Source organism: Chironomus tepperi, unplaced genomic scaffold (assembly GCF_022539635.2).
Source record: "Chironomus tepperi strain 1889 unplaced genomic scaffold, CSIRO-AGI_Ctep_v1 contig_354, whole genome shotgun sequence".
Taxonomy (NCBI): domain Eukaryota; kingdom Metazoa; phylum Arthropoda; class Insecta; order Diptera; family Chironomidae; genus Chironomus; species Chironomus tepperi.
Window position 1 is genome coordinate 39,758 of NW_027226476.1, and position 21,945 is coordinate 61,702.

Sequence of the window (21,945 nt, forward strand, 5' to 3'; positions counted from 1 at the left end):
CACATTTTGATTTTACTACTAAAAAGTTCTCAATGCAAAACGTCAATCCACAAATATAAAATTTCAACATAAAAATTTCTGAAAAGTAATAAACATTAATTCTTGCATTCAATGTGTTGAACACGTGAATGAATATAAAAATAAAATACATAAACTCTCGATTTTAATTTTACAATACATAGGCATTTATAAAAGGTTGAATTAAAAAAATCACTGGAAAAATATAGATAGGGTAAAAAATGTTATTTTGTCTTTTCGCAAAATGGGATGATTTTATCACCAATGAAACTGTCCACGCTCAAGCTAAAATCCCCACATTTAACGAATTTTCGATAAAGCTGACGAATAGATTCTACAGTAGATGTATGTCACAAACTAATGACCTAATTTTCAATTTAGGCCAATATTACGACTCACTTGATTTTTTTATGAATAGGGTGGCAAGTAGAGATGTCAATACAAATACCCAAATATTTGGGGTATTTCGCACTATTTGGGGGAAATTTTTCATAAAATTTCTGATTTTCATTGAAATTTTTAGTATAAATTTTTTGCCAATTTGAATTTAATCTCATATTTATGTTGAATATAAGTTAAATTTTGGTTATATAACAACGAAAAGAAAGTATAGTAAAGTTGAATAAATTTAGCATTATCATTACCAAAATCCTAACGAAAAATCATACTGATTATATCAGATCTACTGCAAATTTGTGGAAAAAATACAGACACAATACGCGACCTACAGAGAGATAATTATATTTCTGTGTGCAGATAATAGAAAATTAAATCTGAGAAAAGGTAGGTTTGTTGATCTGCACGAGACAAAAATGTTCCTGAAGAATTAAAACTTATAAAGAAAAACAAAAATTATTCAAGAATCTGCTGTCATTGTCTCAGTTCTTGTGGGTGCTACTTTGGTCCATAAGTGGGTACAAGAATTAAAATATTTACCAGATTGACTTTTCAATCAGAGCTCATTATTTTAATTAAACTAAGCGGTAAATGACTTTTGCAGTGATGACAAAAAATGCTCAGCAGTTATTTAAAACAATTTTTAAAAGAATTGTTCTGGAAATTGTCCTTAGGCCTACTTTTTAGACCAAAATTTTTTTAAAAATATTTGTACAAATATTTGTTGTTTAATATTTGGGTATTCAAGTATTTATACAAATATTAAAAACCCAAATAATTGACATCTCTAGTGGCAAGAAGATTTTCGCAAAATATCGGCACACTTCTAAGTTTGGCATTATTGGGGTTCTTTTGGACTATTTTGAGTCTTAATATTAATAGAACTGTTTAATTCATTCCTGGGCTTGAACCCTGACCTTCACAACGAAAATGTTAAAAATTTGTCAAAAATTCCGAAATTTGTAGAGTTAAAGACTTCTTTAAAAGTCAGGATATTTTGAGACTTTGTCGGGATACAAAAGCAAGGCTGAAAAAATAAGCAGCGTCTCAGCAAAAATACAGCACATGGCCGCCCTACGTAAGAAGCACAGACTTCCTGACTCATCGTACTATAATTTTATATTTACTTTTTTTTAGTTCTTAATTTTTCCTTAGTTTACAACAGTAAATAATTCGTTCGTTCTCTTCGCTGTTTTGTCTAAAATTGTTGAAAGGAGTTTAAACTATCATATATTGTGGATATTTTAGCCATTAAAAACTTCAGAATTTTCGGACTTGTCATATCAACTTCAAAGTCAAATGTAATTTTTGGTCACTTTTTTTCACAGTTGGCATTGAAAAATTGTTTCACCAAAAAATTACATTAGACCTATGAGTTTAGTAAAAATGATCGAGAATCCTAGTATTTCATGCAGAGAACAATTTTAATAACTGACAGTATTAAAATGGCTCAGTTTTATTGCATAAATTATAAATTATTATTTAATCTTCTACAAATCATGGTCTGGAAAAGCTTCTAAATGACCAAAAATAACATTTTTACCCTATTCATTTCATTTCACGATGTTGAAAAATATTAACCGCGTCAATATACAGAATGTAAGTACTTGAATTTTTTGAATACTTTTGAAGTATAATTCAAAATTTATGAAGGCTTCCATAAAATTTACATATGAAAATTAATGAAAATTTACATTAAATACAATTTTCTCAATATTTAAAAAAGCAACGGATGAAAAAAAAATTAACTCTTGTTTTGGATAATTATATGAACACACTTCTGTAGACTTGTATTGAATGATTTTGATTTTACAGTATTATCGAAATCAACAATTAAGAAGATCATTAATCAGCATTCATTTGTCCAGCTAAAAAGAGCACATAACAGTCATCTTGAAAAAATAAATGTGGATAAATTATTAAAATGAACAATGGATATTTAAGCGCTATAAAAATCAATTATTAAAAGGAGTTCAAACAGTCTTTCCTTTTCATAGTCATACTTAGTAAAAATTCAACATTATTAATACAAACAATATAAATAAGGATGAAAAATTTTCTTTTTGTGCAACAAATATTGAAGGAGTTTTTTTTATCCTCAGTGTATATTGGATTTTTATGAGTCTTCAGGAAAAAGAAAAAAAAATCAATTGGAAAACTTTTTCTGCTTGGTTGTCAAGTTTCATTCTTTTCTCTCGTTTTCCTGTAAAAGGAAAGTTGAAGGGAAATAAGAACAAATAAAGAGCTTAACAAAGTTTTAATTTCTTTCTAAATCTCGGGAGGATTTGTGTGGTATCAAAGTTTTAACATTATCAATGAATAAATGCCCTCTCTCCCTTTTTCCTTCCATTAACATTTTTCCCTTGCTTTCTTATTTAACAACTTAGTTATTTTTACATGAGAAACATTTATAAATAAATTATTTGAAATTTATCGTAAAATTTATTTCAATTTTCCAACAACAAAAAGGATTGAAAAGGCTTTATTTCACGCAAAACCTGTAAATCTGCCCTTTCATGCTCATTCATTCAGTTTGTTAATCTTCGTTATGTTTGTTACAAACGTTTAATCCGGCTGACAAACTTTAGTAAGCAGCACAGGAATATGAAATTTTATACTAAATAAATAAATTTCAGGATATCAATCGAAACTATATTTAGTGACGGAAAAACCAAAGAACTGCAAATTTCGTGATAGAATGTAATAATAGTCTCATAGACAATTAATAAAGTCGGTACTTTTAATTTAAAAATCTATCATCAATGTTCATAAAAGATTACTGTTATAATGAAAAATGTTGTATTTCACTCTAATTTGCTGACAAACTAGTTAATGTTCGTACCGAAAAGAATAAAATGGGGATATTTAATGTCGATTATCAATTTCAGTCACGATTTTTCTACTCAATCAGAATAATATGCTGTTCGGCAAAATATTGGTTTCACATGAGCAAAACACAATAATTCTTAAACTGCCTACAATTTTTCATATATACATGTCGACAAAGGTGTCATAAAAAGCAATTTAATCTTTCATATAGCGGACAGGAACAGTATTTCGATATCATATTACGGTTCAATATGTTGAACATTTATCATCTGGTGAAGCGGTTTATGTATGTTTCACTAGACTTTTTTAATAGAAAGTATTGCCACATATATCAAAGAAAAAAATATAAAAGTTCCATAAAAATGAGATACAGTCATTTATTTTTATAAGGACTTCGCATATTTTACATTAATCTTACTAAGGATCTAAATACTAAATATAAATTTTAACAAGGTAATTACGAAATTTTAACTTAAATACTTAGGGGTTCACTTATTTTGTCCGCTTTTTTGGGGGTATATGATTTTATAACATAACGTAATAATGGTAAATTCAGAAATCAGTATTCTGAATTATGTATTTGATAACTATTGAATGCGACAGAACATCGAGTTCTGAAAATAAATGTAGCCTTAAAGGCTTTTCAATGCTTTAAAAATAATTAGTACAAGGGAAAAAAATTAAAGACTGTAGCTGAGTGAAATAAAATTGTAGATTGTTTGAATTTTTTATAGGCTGGAGTGTAATGAGCCTTTCGGAAAAATTGATACTATTACGGTTCAATATGTTGAACATTTAATCTGGTGAAGCGGTTTATGTATGTTTCACTAGACTTTTTTATAGAAAGTTGCCACATATATCAAAGAAAAAAATATAAAAGTTCCATAAAAATGAGATACTGTCATTTATTTTTATAAGGACTTCGCGTATTTTACATTAATCTTACTAAGGATCTAAATATAAATTTTAACAAGGTAATTACGAAATTTTAACCTAAATACTTAGGGGTTCACTTATTTTGTCCGCTTTTTTGGGGGTATATGATTTTATAACATAACGTAATAATGGTAAATTCAAGTACTGAATTATGTATTTGATAAGTATTGAATGCGACAGAACATCGAGTTCTGAAAATAAATGTAGCCTTAAAGGCTTTTCAATGCTTTAAAAATAATTAGTACAAGGGAAAAAAATTAAAGACTGTAGCTGAGTGAAATAAAATTGTAGATTGTTTGAATTTTTTATAGGCTGGAGTGTAATGAGCCTTTCGGAAAAATTGATACTATAAATCTTATAGTTATACCAGCTCTTATTGGTGCACAGGGACTATTTTACAGAATTATAATTTATTCACAAACGTCTCGGATAATACTTTTTTGAGGGTAAGAAATCATTTATTTAAAAATGAAATTGGGCATAAGCTTTGTACGTAAAATTTTGAGTTAATTTATATTTCATCAGTGGTGACTCTTGATGAGTAAAATGCATTTTAAATATAGTAATTAACATTTATCTCGAGGATATGATTTTTTCATTTATGTAAATTAACAAACTTTAGCATTTTTTTTAATTTCATCATATCTTTAATTACTTACAAGGTTTCGTTTTGAATTTGATGAACAATTGTGACATTTTTGTAACTTTTTCTACCCTCGAAACCACATCAACCTCAACAGAGAGAAATTAAATCTCATTTTTGTATATTTAAAACAACTTCCAAATAACAACATTCATTTTAGAATGTTTACTCGCACGAAAGCTTTACGATGTTTGAGATTATGAAGTGATAAATGTCATCCTGTGGCTTTTTTTTCAACATTAAAGCACTTCTACTTATATTAAAGATACAAAAAATATTTTTTCCCTAACAACGATTTTTTCAACATTGTCTAAATGAAAACCTTGCTGACATAAGCATTTGTGTGCTCCGACTAAATTAATACATTTTCCACATTGTCAACATATGCTTCACATACATTGACATCTATCTGTAGACCACAATTGATAGAATTTAGTGAGAAATAAATCGACCATCGAAGTTTATGGTGATTAATAGCAACAACAAATGTTGCCACAAAAAACTTTAAATGAACTTTTCGTGACAATTAAAAGTCGACAAAAATTTAGAAAAGAAGAGAATTGAAAAAAAAAATCAATTTACCGAAACATCGAGTGCCAATCAAACGGAATCCTTTATGGCACTGACACTGCACTTCCGTTCGATTTCCGCTTTTTATGCATAATTGCTCACATTTTTGTGCTTCATAACTATCACATTGTTGCAATTTCAATTCTGAATGATTTTCGCCAGGGTGAATTTTTCGGTACAATGGGCTTTGTTCAATCCATTGATGCTTTTTGCATACTAAATTTTTATTTATAATTGCAATGTGTGTGCGATTGAACTTTTTAATTAATTTGTAGCCATCGTGACAATGATATTCTGCCTCTAGAAAACTTCTCTCGATTCCCATCATTTCATTCCTATTTGATTTGTAAATTTAAAGGAAATTTTTATTTTTTAAAATCATGAAGACAGAATAAGCCTACCGTATATATTTGATAGCAGCATTGGCAATTCGTGGTGCTTGAATGAATTGATTGAGCTTTCATGCATGATAAATCTGCAATAATAAATTTTCTTTATCGCCTTCTTCTATCTCCTTGCTTTGAATGTTTATTGATTTTCATTTCATTTGTTTTATTCTAGTTTCCACTACTGATACTACGGTTCTTCATCCTGCTTTTATTCTTGATTTCGATTCCATTGTCATTATTTTAGTTTAAACATTCTATTTTTACACTCTTCGCCTCATTCAAATCTGTATGTGAGAAAAACTTTTTTTAGCTAATCATATCATATTTTTCTTGCATTTCAAATCAATTTTAGAGAAAATCTTCATATAAAAGTTGCTATTATATTTAACTTTTAACATTGAAAATTGAAATAATTAATCTATATGTACACTATTGATATTATTCACAATCAATTGTTGTTTATTTGTTGATTTATCTCACTGTTTCTACCATTTCCATCATTATTGTATCGTACATTGTTGTTGTGGAAACTGTTGATGTTAAATATTATTTTGTTTACTTATTAAAATTATCATCATAATTTTCATTATAATTTAAATTATCATTCACTATTCTCAAATTATTTTCATCTAGGTATGATAAATTGACCTAAATGAGTATGAATCGGTAAAAATAAATTAGTCGTTACCATCGGAAAACAATAGAATAAATAAATGGGCATGGCCGTTTAGAAATTCACACTCAGTAATTTGAAGTTAAAGGCATTTTTCTCCTTAGTTGGACTTTTTAGGATCACTTTTTATAGCTATTATTGTAGAAATTCATAAAACCAACATTTTGGTATATAATTTGCTATGATTAGTGCTTTAATTAATGCAAAAATTCAAAAAATATCTCAATTACTGAGTGTGAATTTTTGTTCCATTTTCATAATTTTTCAGAAAAATTAATAAAAATCGCTAAATTTATGTGTTTATTATGATTTAAATTGTGGGAGCATAAAGATTTTATGTTCCTTTTTAAGATTAGATTACTCTACGGAAGCAAATCGTGCTTTAAATTAGTTTAATTAACATAATTAGTAATCTGTTTTTGAAAAAAATTATTTTTTTCCGTTGAAATTTTGAAAAAATATGGAACGTTATTTGCGTCCAAGCCCAAATATAAAATAGACATAAAACTGATAAGGGGCCGTTCACTTATTACGTTACGCAAAAAAACGAATTTCTAGACCCCCCTCGTTACAAAATTTCGTTACAAAAAAAATTTTTTGGTTGCGTCTGTTACAAAATCTTAGACCCCCCCTCCCCCATAAAAAGCGTGGAAAAAAGCTAGACATCAATTTATATGTCAAACATAACTAAGATGGCTAAAATACTAAAACACAGTTGAGTTAAAATAAATTTTTAATCCTTTCTTTCTTACTTCCTCATCTGAATCTTCGGCTTCATATTTCGTAAGATGCGAAAATTGGTGGTTTATATTGCTCGCACACAACATAAAAAAGTGATTTAAATGTGAATGAAAACTTTTCATTCTTCACCGACAACACGAAGCAAAGTTCAAGAACTGCTCGTTTTCCTCCATTCTAAATTGCGAAAATGTTAAATTATAATCGTGATTTTACATAAATTACGTGAAACATATGATATTTTTAATATTGATGAACTCATTACCAATCTCAGTATAAACCACTTGAGAAGCGAAATTGTGTGCAAATTTGAAGTCATTATATTATTATGCACCGTTTTCACGTTTGAATTTGTTAAGATTGGAATACCAGTTTTTTTTTTCATTTTCTGAGAAAACTGAGCATAATGGCAAATTATGTTCTACCGCAATAAGTTTGTGTCTGGAATTCCACATCATAATCAAAAAACAGATTTGAAATTGATTGAGACATTGCTGAGAAAATTAATAAATTCGCTTCCTGTAAGTAAGGAATCAAGCTAAAGTGGGTAGGCCAAGCTTCGCTTGGCGAATGTTTGAAGGATCAAGCTCCAGCGGGTAGGCCAAGCTTCGCTTGGCGAACGTTTGAGGAATCAAGCTCCAGCGGGTAGGCAAAGCTTCGCTTGGCAAACGTTTGAGGAATCAAGCTCTAGCGGGTAGGCCAAGCTTCGCTTGGCAAACGTTTGAGGATCAAGCTCTAGCGGGTAGGCCTAGCTTTGCTTGGCGAATGTTTGAAGGATCAAGCTCCAGCGGGTAGGCAAAGCTTCGCTTGGCAAACGTTTGAGGAATCAAGCTCTAGCGGGTAGGCAAAGCTTCGCTTGGCAAACGTTTGAGGAATCAAGCTCTAGCGGGTAGGCCAAGCTTCGCTTGTCGAATGTTTGAAGGATCAAGCTCCAGCGGGTAGGCCAAGCTTCGCTTGGCGAACGTTTGAGGAATCAAGCTCCAGCGGGTAGTCCAAGCTTCGCTTGGCATATTTATGAGGAATCAAGCTCCAGCAATGAAATTTTTTATGAAAACGAAAGTTTTTGCTTTTTTAGAAGCAACTGCTGTACCTGCCATGCCCAAAATCTAATCAGCTCTTCTATAGTTCAGTACGGATCGATTGCAAAAAACTAGAAGTCTCTAAGATGTCTCGTTATTGACATTTCTTGCTGATTAACTTGTTTGTTTGTTTGTTTGTTTGCTTGTTTGTTTGCTTACAGAAAGCGAATTTTTCGATTTTCCCAGCAATGACTCAACCAATTTCAAATATGTTTTTTGATTATGGTGAGGAATTCCAGGCACAAACTTTTTGCAATAGAACACAACTTGTCATTGTGCTTAGTTTTGCTGGAAAATCCAAAAAACTGATTTTTCAATCTGAACAAATTCAATACATTCACACGTGAAAACGGAGTGAATATAATCACACGTGAAAACGGTGTGAGTATAAAAAATTCAAGTCGAAGCTAAGTGTTCTCTTGCTACCGACGAAAGAAATTTGTATTAGGCTTGATATTAGGAAAAAGATTAATCTTCCAGAGGATTTTATGAGTGTCAAAGCATTACGACAAAATTTATTCACTTTTTAAATATAATTTTATTTTTCATGGTCATATTTTGTGATCATGAAAAATTTATGGTTTTTATGGCTGAATAAGGTTAAGCAAAGAATAGATTTATTGCAATAATTTATATTTTGAAACAATAAGACAACAATAATGAGATTCGACTAATCAGTAATACAGATATGTTTTCATTTTATCTTTTTCAATTCAAAAAAGAAACCACCTTTAATTTTTTTTCAATTTTTCGGTCAATAATTCGACGAAAAAAAATCGGTATGCTAATTTTTTAAAATCTGATAATGATACTAATAATAATTTCATTTTTCATTAATTAATGAGATAAATATTTTTTTCTTTATTTACAGAATTCATTGATAGTATTATGATGAACTTGAATGTCTAAAACATGATGCAATAAGATCCAAGTTATAATTCAAAATTTTTCACAAAACACTGTCATGTATTGTAAAAAAATGAAAAAACGGAAATCTGATAGATAAAAATGAGTTTTAGGAAGCAATTGAATTTGGTGAATCAATAAAACCAGAAGAAAAAGGTAAATTTTGTATCATATCTGTAAAATAGTCGATAATTTTTTTTTTTTTTAGATTTATATTTAGTTCGATTACTGAGGCTCATGTTACAAAATTCGTCGTTCCTAACGAGACAACGAAAATTAATAATGTGAGGAAGGTTTTTGATGCCATGACTGACGCCAGTGAAGATCGTAGGATCAAGGGTGAGTCCAACAATTTACTTATATTTAGCCAGATCTCGTTTTTGTTGGATAGATCTTGTTGTTTAGTCAACTTTTTTTTATTAAAAACCTTTTAAAACAAAAAATAAATAGTGAGATAAAAAACAAATAATTTCTCATATTGAAAGACATTTTATCGAGGATTTTGAGCATAATAGACCGTTCCTAGGTTATTCTAAAAAGTCAAAAACTTGAGTTTTCATACAAAATTTTAAATTGAATGGTTACTACGATTTTTCAATCTTTGAAAACTCTAGAAATATAAAATAAAATATTTAAAGGAGAATGATATATTCAGCGTAGCCTACACAGCTTAAAATATTTGCCAACAAAGCTTGGCCTACCTGGCTGAGCTTGATCCCTCAAATATGTGCATAGCGAAACTAAAATCGATGAATTTACATAAATAAATATCAAACTTTCGATAGGTTGTTTGTGACTTGCAATTTCTTCACGAAAAGCATTCAAACCTCCAATATTTACGCTAAAAATAAAAAAAAAGTCACAATTTATTACGAAAAGACATAGGAAGTTTTTTTTAAAAAAAAAAAAACAAAAGCACGAAAACAGCTATTAACAGCAAAAATCCAGAATTCTACACATCCTGCTGCCAACATGGAAATAAATTGCAAGACTTGTATGAACAGATAGCTCGCAATTGAATTAAGAATAAATGTGGATGTGAACATAATAAAAACTTAAGTCAATTACTTTGATTTCGTTCATACCTCACAATATTTTCGTCAGCCTCTGCATCCTTTAATTTGTGGAAATACGGTGTAAAATTTTTTATCTCATTATAATTCAGTTCTTCATCATCATGGTAGACATTTGAATCGTTATCTGATGCAGAATCAGAAGCACCTGAGACAATATATGAAAAAATCTCACAATTAATTTTTTCACCATTTCTTTAAATTTTATCGTTGGCTTTTAATTCATTTTTAAATGATTCTGAAGGTATAACAAATGACAAAAGACAACACCTAAGAAGATTAAAAATCTAGAATTTGACTTGGTCACTCGGGACCGAAATCAAGAAATTAAATGTCATGATTAAAAATAAACAATTCTATCATAAATTATCAAATAATCAGTACAAAAATAAAAAAATTACAAGTTTTAGATTTCTAGACTACCTACGTAAGGGTTTTTTTTAAATTGATTTAATTAACTTTTCGGTCTATCAATCAATCTGGTTTTTTGGCATTATTTTAGAATGAGCTTTTAACTCAAACACATATTATAAGCAAAGAATCATATCAAGAAAACTTAAGAAATATTTAAGAGACAGGTGGACGGACAAAGTAAAGAAAATAGTGTACTTTCTTGATGGGAAAATGCACTAAAAATGTGAAACGGAAGAAGTAGAAAGAAATAAAAAGTTGTGGAATGAGATAGGAAAATGCGAATAAAAAGAAGTAAAAAGTGTCTTTTAATCAGTTTTGTGTAAAGCTTTCTTTTGTGTGTGGTTGTAACTAAAGAATTTATGATAAAAAGGAGACAAAAAAAGGTTGTGAAAAAGAAAAATAAACAGCTTGTGACTCTTCTTTTCGTCATCTGTCGCTTTTGTTGGTGCCTCACTTCTTTAAGACTTTTTCTGCTGTTGACAACTCCTCGTCATTTACTCACTTCTTTATTCACATCGAAAATCATCACAAAAAATTTTACTTTTCATTGTTGAATGATACAAAAAGTTGAATAAAAAGACACAATAATCATGACCATAAAAAATTGTCAGTTTTACAAATGAAATGTCTGTGAGCGTGCAGATCAAGATGAGAAGTAGGAAAAAGGGTTAAATCATGAGAAAAAGGTGAATTTGGATAAAAAGAAGTAAGACAGAGGAGAAGGAAATGAAAAAATTTCGGTGATGAATCATAAAAAAATGATGATGGAAATTTTTTAAAAAAAAAATATTTTACTACATGCGAATGTGTAAAAGAAGTAAGAGTACCCGTATTGAGAAGAAAAGATTTTGCATAAAAAAGCTTTAAAGCTTCCATGACACTTGTAAAGAACACACTGATGACTGCATGAGGAAGTTGAAAAATTTTTTCACACAAAGTTATATGAGTATGAAAGGATTCATTTAATGTTATTTACTTACTCTTATTAACTCGTATGCTTTAAGCATGTCAGGATGAGTCAGAATAAATGAAATTATTTGAAATAGAAGAAAACGGGAGGCTGTAAAAACGAAAGGAAAGATTTATTTCTAGGTAAATAAAGTGTAGAAGTAATTTAGCATAAATATCACATAAATAGTTCACGCTCTGAGCTTCTGCTGTTGGTTTCTTTCTAAATAACAGAGACGTATGATGTGGTTTATTATATAAAGCCTTATTAAGTCTCTAAAAAAATGAATAGAAATTATTTAGCAAATTTGTTTTAAAGTAAATATTTTGTCTTTTTTCTGATTTAATCCTTCATACGAAATAATTTACGCGAAAATCTGATATCTGATATAACAATTATTGAATATTTAGAATAGCCCCCATCAAGCATATTAAGTAGATCTTAATTCAATGATTAGTCGGGCTTCTATTGATATTTATATAAAAATAAACAAATCACAAAAAGTTTCACAAATTTTAGAAAATAAAATATTTTTCTATGAAATTTAAGGGACGGAGCTTAGAGCGGAATGACAGAGAGAAGGGCAAATGGCCTAAACTATATTACTAAAATGTTTCATGAAAAAGATATTTGCAAGACAAATCTAATCAAACTCTGAATTTTGTGATTCATATTGGATGGAGATCTTTAAGTTCAAATGTAAGCAAATTTTTATTTAAATTCAATGGAGCTTGATTTTCAAATTTTCGTGAAATGCTTTCAATTTACTTCCTTTATTCTCAGATCAAATGATTATTTTTGCATCAAGCAATAAGCATAATTTTAAAATCGGCAAGAAGGTCGAGAAACGGATCGGATTGAAAGAACCCATCACCTTAAAAAATGTCTAAAACACAGAAACTCACTTTGTCGAATGAGTGTTTCTGAAGCATTTTCGTGAGCACTTTCACTGTACTTATATATTCAATTTTCATGTTCCTCATCCAATTTTCTCGCATATTTTGCAAAACAACATGTTGATGCCTTTTCATGGAATATATTTCAAATAAGTTTATGTAAGTGAGAACGAAATCTTTGGAGATGAAAGCGATGAGAGAAAACAGAAAAACAACAAACAATGAAATGAAAGAAAAAAATTTTTCTTTCCTTCGTGAGGGATATCAAGATAAATGATTATGGATTGATTTTTGATGATATAAAATATTGCGTAAGTCAGAAGCAAAAACTTTTATTTCTTTCGAAGAAATGAAAATATTGATTTTGGTACGCATAAATTCTGCTCTTCTAAATAAAATAGCCAACAACAACACAAAAAGATTAGTGAAAGAAAAAGTAAGCTTTGCACGGTCTGCAATGTGTACACGAACATTATTGATTGTTGTTGTTATTTAGTCGAAAATAAAAAAAAGTTATTGGGAAATTGTCTTATACTTTTTATGTTCATGGGATTTATTAAGTATTTTGTTGGGTATGCTGAGTTCTAATTATTAGTACTTTTCTATTGCTGTATAAACCTGATGTAATTTGTAATACCAATAAAATTTTATGGTTAATTTAGCAATTTATTTCTGTCTTAGGTTTTTAAGTGATGGGTTATTTGCCTTTCTTCTAAGTTATTTCCAAATTATGTCTATTTCAATAGTTATCAATAGTGTTATCGAAAAATTATTTTCTTATTAAAGAACTATAATTTTGGGATGTAAAACTGATTAGTAAGAAAGAGAATCGCGAGAAGGGAGTTAATAATTTAATTCAATATTTATACTCCCAGGGGGAAGATTACTTGGCGAGAAACGTATACGCCAAAAATTTCACATCCGTGGCGTGAAATTTCACGCCGTTTCACGCCACTTTCACGCCATCGTCGTGAAATTTCACGCCAATTTTTTTTTATTTTTAAAATCGACTTTTCCAACGATTTTTCATCTTTAAATCGGTTTTTAAGTTGTTTTTCTCCCTAAGTACGAGAACCAATCTGAAATTTGGTTTTCTCAGGGGTCACGGATCAAAGTTACTAATGTCGGCGGCTATTATTATTATTATTATTATTATTATATTTATATTTATTACGGTCCGTATTTAAATTCAAAAACCTTTACTTTTCATCCAATTTTTACATGTTTCAAGGAAAAAGCCGTCTGTAAAGTACTTAAACTGTTTTAAACGGCATAAAAAATCTTTTTTTTTTTCAATTCGTTTTTTATGTACATTGAATTTTAGTTTTCTTACGTTCCAGTTGTAACATAGCTAGTGTGGATTAAATTTTATCGAAGATATCTATTTGTTTAACGAAGTCGATCACTTTTTGCAATTTTTTCTTATCGTCTGTCTTAAGTGCGTCAAAATTTATTTTATGCTTGTCCAGTATTTGTTTATTCAGTCTGCAGTTGAATACGTGTTGCACTGTGATCGTCTCTCCACAGTTGCAAGTCGGCATGCTCGTCCGTTCCATTAAGTGTCGGCGGCTAAATGTACGCATACTTTAGCGGTTAAAGCATATTTTTAACTTTTTTGTCCCAAAGATTTTTTTATTTTTTATGATAGTTCCTTGGAAATGACTTGAATCTTTCTGGATCTTGCTTTAATGTTGGCGAAGTGTCTTTGACCGCACTGGATCTAGTTTTTATTTCGTGGAAGTGATTTTGACCTTACAGGATCTTGATTTTAGTTCGTAGCAGTAAGTCCAAAGTCATTTCCACGAACTGAAAACAAGATCCAATAAGGTCAAAGTCACTTCCACGAAATAAAAACAAGATCCAGTAAGGTAAAAGTCACTTCCACAATAAACTGTGTCGTGAAGTTTCACGCCAATTTCGTGAAATTCACGCCATTTCACTCCAATATTGTAAAATTCACGCCGATGGCGTGAAATCCACACTGCTGGCGGAAAATGGCGTATAATTTTCACGCCAAGTAATCTTCCCCCTGTATACTCCTATATCATATTGTTTCAATAATTTTTCTTCTAGTTTCAATCATTGCCTGTTATATATTAAATTTAACATCCATTTTACTTATAAACGCGCATTTTAACTATTTGTTCTGTCATTACTCATGAGCAGCATAATAAAAACGAAATCTTATTTCATCAATGTTTTTGACATAATATACTGTGAATTCCTTACATCATAATTTTTAGAAGTTTTTCAAGTTAAACATGAAAGAATTTTCATCTGCATTTTTCATATTTTTTTGGTTCAGTATTGACAAATGATTTTCAATGATTAAATTGAATCAACAAATGACAGAAGAAGAAATTGATCAAATGTTCAATCTTGAACCTTACTGGGTTTTGTTTTTGGGCCAGGAATTTAAACCTTACTATATCGAAGAAGTGACTTGGTCCTTACTTGGGTCTTGATTTTATTTATTATCACTTTTTAATCAATTACTGATCGCTAGGACAAAAATGCGCGAAAGTGATTCGTTAAGAGCAAGCACAAAAAACTGGAGAAATTTAAAGAATTTTGGTGAAGGTTTGTAGATTTTACATTAAAAAGTGCTAAAATTTTCCGATTTTTTCACTACTTTTTACACACCTAAATCGAAACAAGAATAAAATTCTGCAGTGGAACTTTTTTAAATAAAAAAAAAAAAAAAAAAAATGGCTTATTTTACTGAATATGGTTTGCACAAAAGAACAGAAAAGTTTTAACTTTTTGGTGGTGTTATGTTCGAGTTACATTTTGACGTTAAATTTAACATCCATTTTACTTATAAACGCGCATTTTAACTATTTGTTCTGTCATTACTCATGAGCAGCATAATAAAAACGAAATCTTTTTTCATCAATGTTTTTGACATAATATACTGTGAATTCCTTACATCATAATTTTTAGAAGTTTTTCAAGTTAAACATGAAAGAATTTTCATCTGCATTTTTCATATTTTTTTGGTTCAGTATTGACAAATGATTTTCAATGATTAAATTGAATCAACAAATGACAGAAGAAGAAATTGATCAAATGTTCAATCTTGAACCTTACTGAGTCTTGTTTTTGGGTCAGTAATTTAAACTTTACTAAATCAATGAAGTGACTTGGTCCTTACTTGGGTCTTGATTTTATTTATTATCACTTTTTAATCAATTACTGATCGCTAGGACAAAAAAAAAGACATCCAGAACATCAAAAATTGCATCTTTAAATGCACATATCTCGTTGTAAAAACCTTCACAAAATTTTTAGAAGTTATTTTCTTGTTTTTACAAATTAGCACAAAAAACTCCTATATAGTGTTTCACTAAACTCGTTTTACTTGATGGACACTTACCAACATTTAAATACTTTTATTAAGAGAAACGATCGTTAAGTTTTAAGTACTGGCAAATAATAAAATGATAAATCATATGAAATGTTATTTTATTATCTCTGCTCCTTCCAACTTTATGATTTTATTTTTTCTTCTCAATTTCTACCAATTTTATACTTTGTTATGTTTCATTTTATTTTTGTTGGGACTTAATTTGATTATTTGATTGGAAATAACTTGATGGAGCTTGGAATGAAGATAAAAAAAACTTGTGATAACAAACGAGAAATTAAAGAAATTTATTTTTTTCTAACATACTCATTCATTCATTCATTTATTCATTTTTTTCTCTTTATTCACTTGTATTCTCATAATCATCAGGCTCATCTAAGGGTTGAGAGAAACTCATGAACAGATCTGTTGTAACCCCAAAGGAAATTAAAAAGTTCGAAGAAAAAGAAATGGAACAGTATCGTCTTTTAATCTCTAAATTGCAAAATTCACATAAAGTAAAAAGTTTATTTGTATAATAAAGTTGTGAATAGCATTATTCTTCCAATTTTTTGCCCTTGTTTCTGCTATTCTATTAAAAATTCATGAGATTTCTTTCTATTTTATTTATACTTTCTAATGTATTCGATCCCTTCGAAAATTGTAAGATGAAAAGTTTTCATTGAAAGTAATTTTACTCTTGTATTTTTTTTCGGAGATACTACCTATATTAGTATTTTTCGAAAGATGAAATATATTGCTTTTTCAATTTGATTAATATTTTGAACGGATCTTAAGAATTTGCCAATAATCCTATCAAGATTTAATTTCTGCATTTGTTTGTATCCTCTAAATGTAATCTAATCAGTTATATTTTTAATATAGATTGCTAATGAAGGGTGTGAGATTATGTTAATATGAAAATGTACGATTTTTAGTCAATTTCACGTCCATTATTTTCTGGTGCATACTTAAAATATTTTTTGAATTTTGCAAAAAAAAAAAGATTGATAAAAATATTTTGGTTTTTACAGGCTGAAGTTTGATCCCTCAAATATGTGCCAAGTAAAGCTTACCCTACCCGCTGGAGCTTGATTCCTTAAACATTTGCTATCCGCGAGACTTTTTGTGGTACGGTGTGAATATATCCGCATTGAGTTTCAACTAATTGTTGGCATATATTTTATTTTTGTTAATTATACTATGGGGTCGTTCACTTATTACGTTCGCTTTTTTGGATGGGGGATCTACGATTTTGCAACAGAATTTGGCATTGCAAATTTGTAACGAGAGTTTTCTTGGAAATTTTCGTGATATTTATAAAAGTGATTGTGATTGTGATAAAAGTCAACGTGTAATGGATGAAAATAGGTATTCCTACAAATAGTGCATTTACATAATTTTTTGTATTAAAGTCGATATTGGTTACGTGGATCTATTGCTATATTTTATTTATTAGCTTTTGATTTAATTTATTATGCTAATTGATCATCATAAAATCTACAGAAAGAGAAAAGGTTTTGAAAAGTTGATTCAAAAAGTGTTGCTTGTTGAGATAAGCGGTACATGTTTGAAAATACAATAAATATCAACAAAATAACAACAAAAAGAGGGTTTTGTTTTCACCACCAAAAAGCATTTTAATGCCTTTCATTGTTTGTTATTTTTTTCTGAACCCGGAAAATAATAAAATATCATTAATCATTTACGATGTATGTTGCGTGAGGTAGATAAAGGGAAACCGGAATTATTATGCCTGCTTTTTACCGATTGCATAGCTCCAGATTTTATTTATTTGCATTATGTATCGAAAAATAAAAATAAAATTGTTCCTTTCTACAAATATTGATTCATTTATGATAATAAAAAATTATTTATGCTTGAGTGGATACAAATATGGAAAAAAATATAATTTTTTTTTCACAATTTAACATAAAAATGCGAGTATGATTTTCGAATTCTGATTAAATGTTCTTGCTTCAATTTTGTAACATGATAAATTTTATCAGTCTATTAAACTTTATTTAAAGCCCATTTTAAAAATATTTAAATTGAATTAACAATTTTTTCTGCTGCTTCTGTTTTCAAAAACAATTAAAAACTAATTTGGTTCAGATAAAAGTTTTGCGAATGTTGAGAGTCATGTATAAGGAAAGTGAAAAATAATTTATATTATCTGGAAAAACATGAAAAAGTTTTTTAATTTCAATTTGCACTAAAACTTAAGTAATTTAATATAGTCAGTAAAAGTAGAGCTGAAAAAAAATGAATGGTGTAACCTTTATTTAATTTTTGTGTAACGATAGAGAAATCATTAACACAGATGGATCATCAATTAAAAATAAATGCATAATATAAAAGATTTGAAATTAAAATCTTAGTTAAAGGCAAACTTGATTAAACAAATAATTAAAATTATTATTATCTTTTTGTTACATCTACTTGCTTTATCAAGATCATAGAAACAAATTGTAAATTATGCAAATTATTTGATAACTTACTGCAAGGAAAGAACTTTAAAAAAATAACTATACCATACAAATGATAATATATGTTGCCTAATGTTGCTTCATCGTCTTTTAAACACTCATTTTTGAAAAATCACGTTGAATTTGAATAATTTTGCTTGAGTAATTTAAATTCAAATCAATGAGCTCGAAAAATTTCTCGCAAATACCAGAATTGATATGACATGCACGAATAGAAAATTAGCATTCAATCAAAACACCGAAATATAAGCGTTATCAATCCATTATTCACAGTTAAAACTCTTCTTTTTCTTCAAAAATTTGATCCATTCAAAAATCAAACACTACACATGTTCAATTTCAATTTATTATATGAAAAAAATTTCTTCCAATTTACCATGTGTCAATTAATTGACAAAGTGACAAAGAAAGATCTTTCAAATACAATATATACGCATTGTGAATCGTATAGAAAATTGCTTAAATTTATTTATGCCAAATTAATTGAAAAGATTTTCTGTGTAGCTATTGTTTTGTTGTTGTTGTCATTTACGTATCTAGTTTAGAAATAAATTTATATATATTTCATATTGAATGACATTGTTACTAGAAATATTCATTTTTCATAATAAATTATATAAAAGAAACCAGAGAGGCAAAATATAGTTAAATTGAATTTTCTCAAGAAACAGAATGATAAAGAAAGAAAGAGCATGTGGTTTAGGGAATAAGTCATATATAAAAGACAAAAAATATATCTTTTTCACAATGCTCTGAATGATTAATATATATTTTCACTTTATATCTGGAAATATTTATAATCTACTCAAAATATACAGATTTTGGATTTACATTCTCATTGAAATTGAAATTTTTGTTATTTCAGTGTTTTGAAAGGAAAGGATTTTGCATTTGGAAATACAATTTCTAAATCTGCATATACTACATATCTTTTCAACTTCCATGTACATATTTTTCACATCAATAATAAAAAAAGAATAATTCATCAAAATGATTAAAGAAGTCATATGTATATTGTGTTTTTAATAGATAAATTTTTATCAGAAGTCAGGAACAAAGTAGGGGAATAAAAAATATTGCAACAAATTCCAATTACTATGGAAAATATGCGGGGTTGTTTCTATTGTGAAACAATGCACACCGACAAAAAAATGTTGTTTTTTCTTATTGTTGACTTTATTTCCTGCATTTTTTTTTTTTATTTATAGAATCGAAATGAAATATTTGCAGTTGAAAAAAGTTAGTTTATCTACTCATGATAATTTTACGGCGTTGTCAAGATATTATGAACAAAAAAGTGGCATTTTTAAGCAACGAATTTCTAATACCAATAAAATTAAGAAATTATATACATTCTAACAAAAATACACAGAAAGTTTTCCGCATTTTAAAAATAATGCGCTGTTATATAGTTAACAACGATGCTATTAAAATAAAACTTAGAGCAAGAGAAAAACCAGAAAAAAGCAAAAAAAAAATGTATTTCGCTATGAACAGCATAATATCATAAAGTTGATAATAATTTCTATTTTCTCTTTTTTTCCTTCATAAAACTTCTTTCGTCGTTTTTTTATATTATGAGTTTTAACAAATAACAGTATTTAAGCTTTTGTGTGCTGACATAGTGCATGAAAAATTCTAAGTTAAAACTTACACTTCTCATTCCTTTTGTTTCATCATAATCAGGCGAAATCCGTTTATAAAAAAAAACGAGATTTAGTAGCTAGCAATTGCATTATTGTATGCATACAGCACAACTAAGGGGCTGTTCACTTATTACGTAACACATCGTAATATCAACTGATATACACATCACTATATTCTCATGCATATTGTTGACTTAAAACCGACTAAGGTTAACATCAAAACATTTCTCATTCTGTTCCGCCGTAAATTGAAATTTGTAAATAAAGGATACTTATTATTATTACGTAACGCTCTTATCCTGTGAATGAACCATCCTAAGCATAACTTGAGACTTGAAAAAAAATTATCACTCTTGACTCATAAAAATTTGCTTTGGCATTAAAACACTTGTTAAATTTAATTAAAATGTTGATGATTTAATTGCACCCATATTACTCTTGTGCGAAACATTAGCAGCGAGCGGTAAAGCATATGCCATCTGTATCCTTAGCGAACTTTACTGTTGTAACAGCAAAAAGTCGTAGATGCTGAGATGTGATTTGTTGTGGTTTCATAGTCATCAACATTTGATTGCAGCATAATGATTTTATCGCAACAAGATACACAGCAATATAAGAAAAGAGGATTATGGTAAAATTATTGATTTAAGTTTTATTTTCCATCTACTATCATTTGTTGTAAAAATGCTTCTTATAGTACTTAGTTCACTTGATGCTATGAAAGATTCATGAACATTGTTGCAAAAAAAGTCGAAGACTATAAAATTATGTATTTACTATTTTCCACATTTAACTGTGCGAGAAAACCTAATCTCTGACTAAAAGAATAAAAAACTCATTCACAATTGACCTTATTTATTGACATCTTTTTAAAACCTTGGCAGAAGGAATTTTTTCGCTGAACACCATATCAAATAATTTTATTATTCGGCACACTAATTTAGTATATATTCTCAATCAGTAATCACAAATAAATAAATTTTCAATCCCTAAATAGCCAGCTCTATATTTAAAATTTAAGGATTTTTTTTTTAAATAATTGACATACATGAAATCTTTCACGGCACACAGTTTGCCACGACTGCGACGACTATCACTGCTTTAAGACAAAAAGTATTAAAACAGTATTTCAAATATATAAGGAGTTTAACTATGATATAGAAAAATGTATATCTGTTTCTTACAAACGCCAATAATAAAGGAACAAAAAATAATTACAGAACATTTGCACCGAACGAGAAAAAAATTCACAAGCTTCGCATGCATTTACAAAGAAAACATAAATAAAATCGAAGGTAAAGTAAATATGAAGCAGCTTTGTCTGCTCCAGTTGTTAAGATGCATGAGGTAAATAAAGGAATTAGAAGAAAAAGAGAATGAAAAAAGAGACGAGAACGTTAAATAAGTGCCATTAATTTTCGCATTTTATTTTCTACTTTTTCTTTTTTTCTTTTCTTTTTTTTTTTGTTTTTTCATTAAATGGGAATCTCTTCATTAAAGGTGATTATGATGTTGTTTTTGTTCTCAAAGGATCCTGACACGATAGATGTATTTCTTTTCCACTTATTATTCCCTATAAGCAAACAAAATTGAAGAAGAAAAGTATATAGAAACGTTAAATTTATGACTCAATTATTGTTGCTATTTGTTGTATTTTAAGTTATAATTGCTATTAAATTGACATTTGCATTTTCATTTTATGCGTTGTAGTTCCATATCGATAAACGTTTATTGAACTGTTGAGAAATTGCATCTTTTGTTCTATATCTATTTACACAAAAATTAGCTTAGCAACAAAACTTAATCTTCCCATCATTTGAAGTATTAATTTCGGGAATGTATACATGAATCTATTGTAATAATTCAATTAAAATTGCCTTTTTACTCTTCTTTCTACTATTCTGAAAATAATCATAATTATATCCAATTAACAGAAATGTTAATTTAATCGTTTT

General features: G+C 28.7%; 2 protein-coding genes across 3 annotated transcripts in view; both read left to right on the forward strand.

Moving 5' to 3' along the window:
* The window catches only part of LOC139094244 (melatonin receptor type 1B-B-like), a 131,577-nt gene that overhangs the window by 5,504 nt on the left and 104,128 nt on the right, over window positions 1–21,945 (forward strand). The window lies entirely within an intron of this gene.
* Window positions 1–21,945, forward strand: part of LOC139094243 (uncharacterized) — a 36,206-nt gene that overhangs the window by 155 nt on the left and 14,106 nt on the right. Inside the window, exons 2-3 of one of the 2 annotated variants that reach the window (XM_070645220.1) lie at window positions 9,143–9,333; window positions 9,386–9,516. In XM_070645220.1, the coding sequence (XP_070501321.1) occupies window positions 9,483–9,516 (34 nt within the window). In that variant the 5' untranslated portion in view covers window positions 9,143–9,333; window positions 9,386–9,482. Of the gene's footprint in view, window positions 1–9,142; window positions 9,334–9,383; window positions 9,517–21,945 lie in introns of those variants that run through there. The other variant, XM_070645223.1, reaches the window with a different exon arrangement.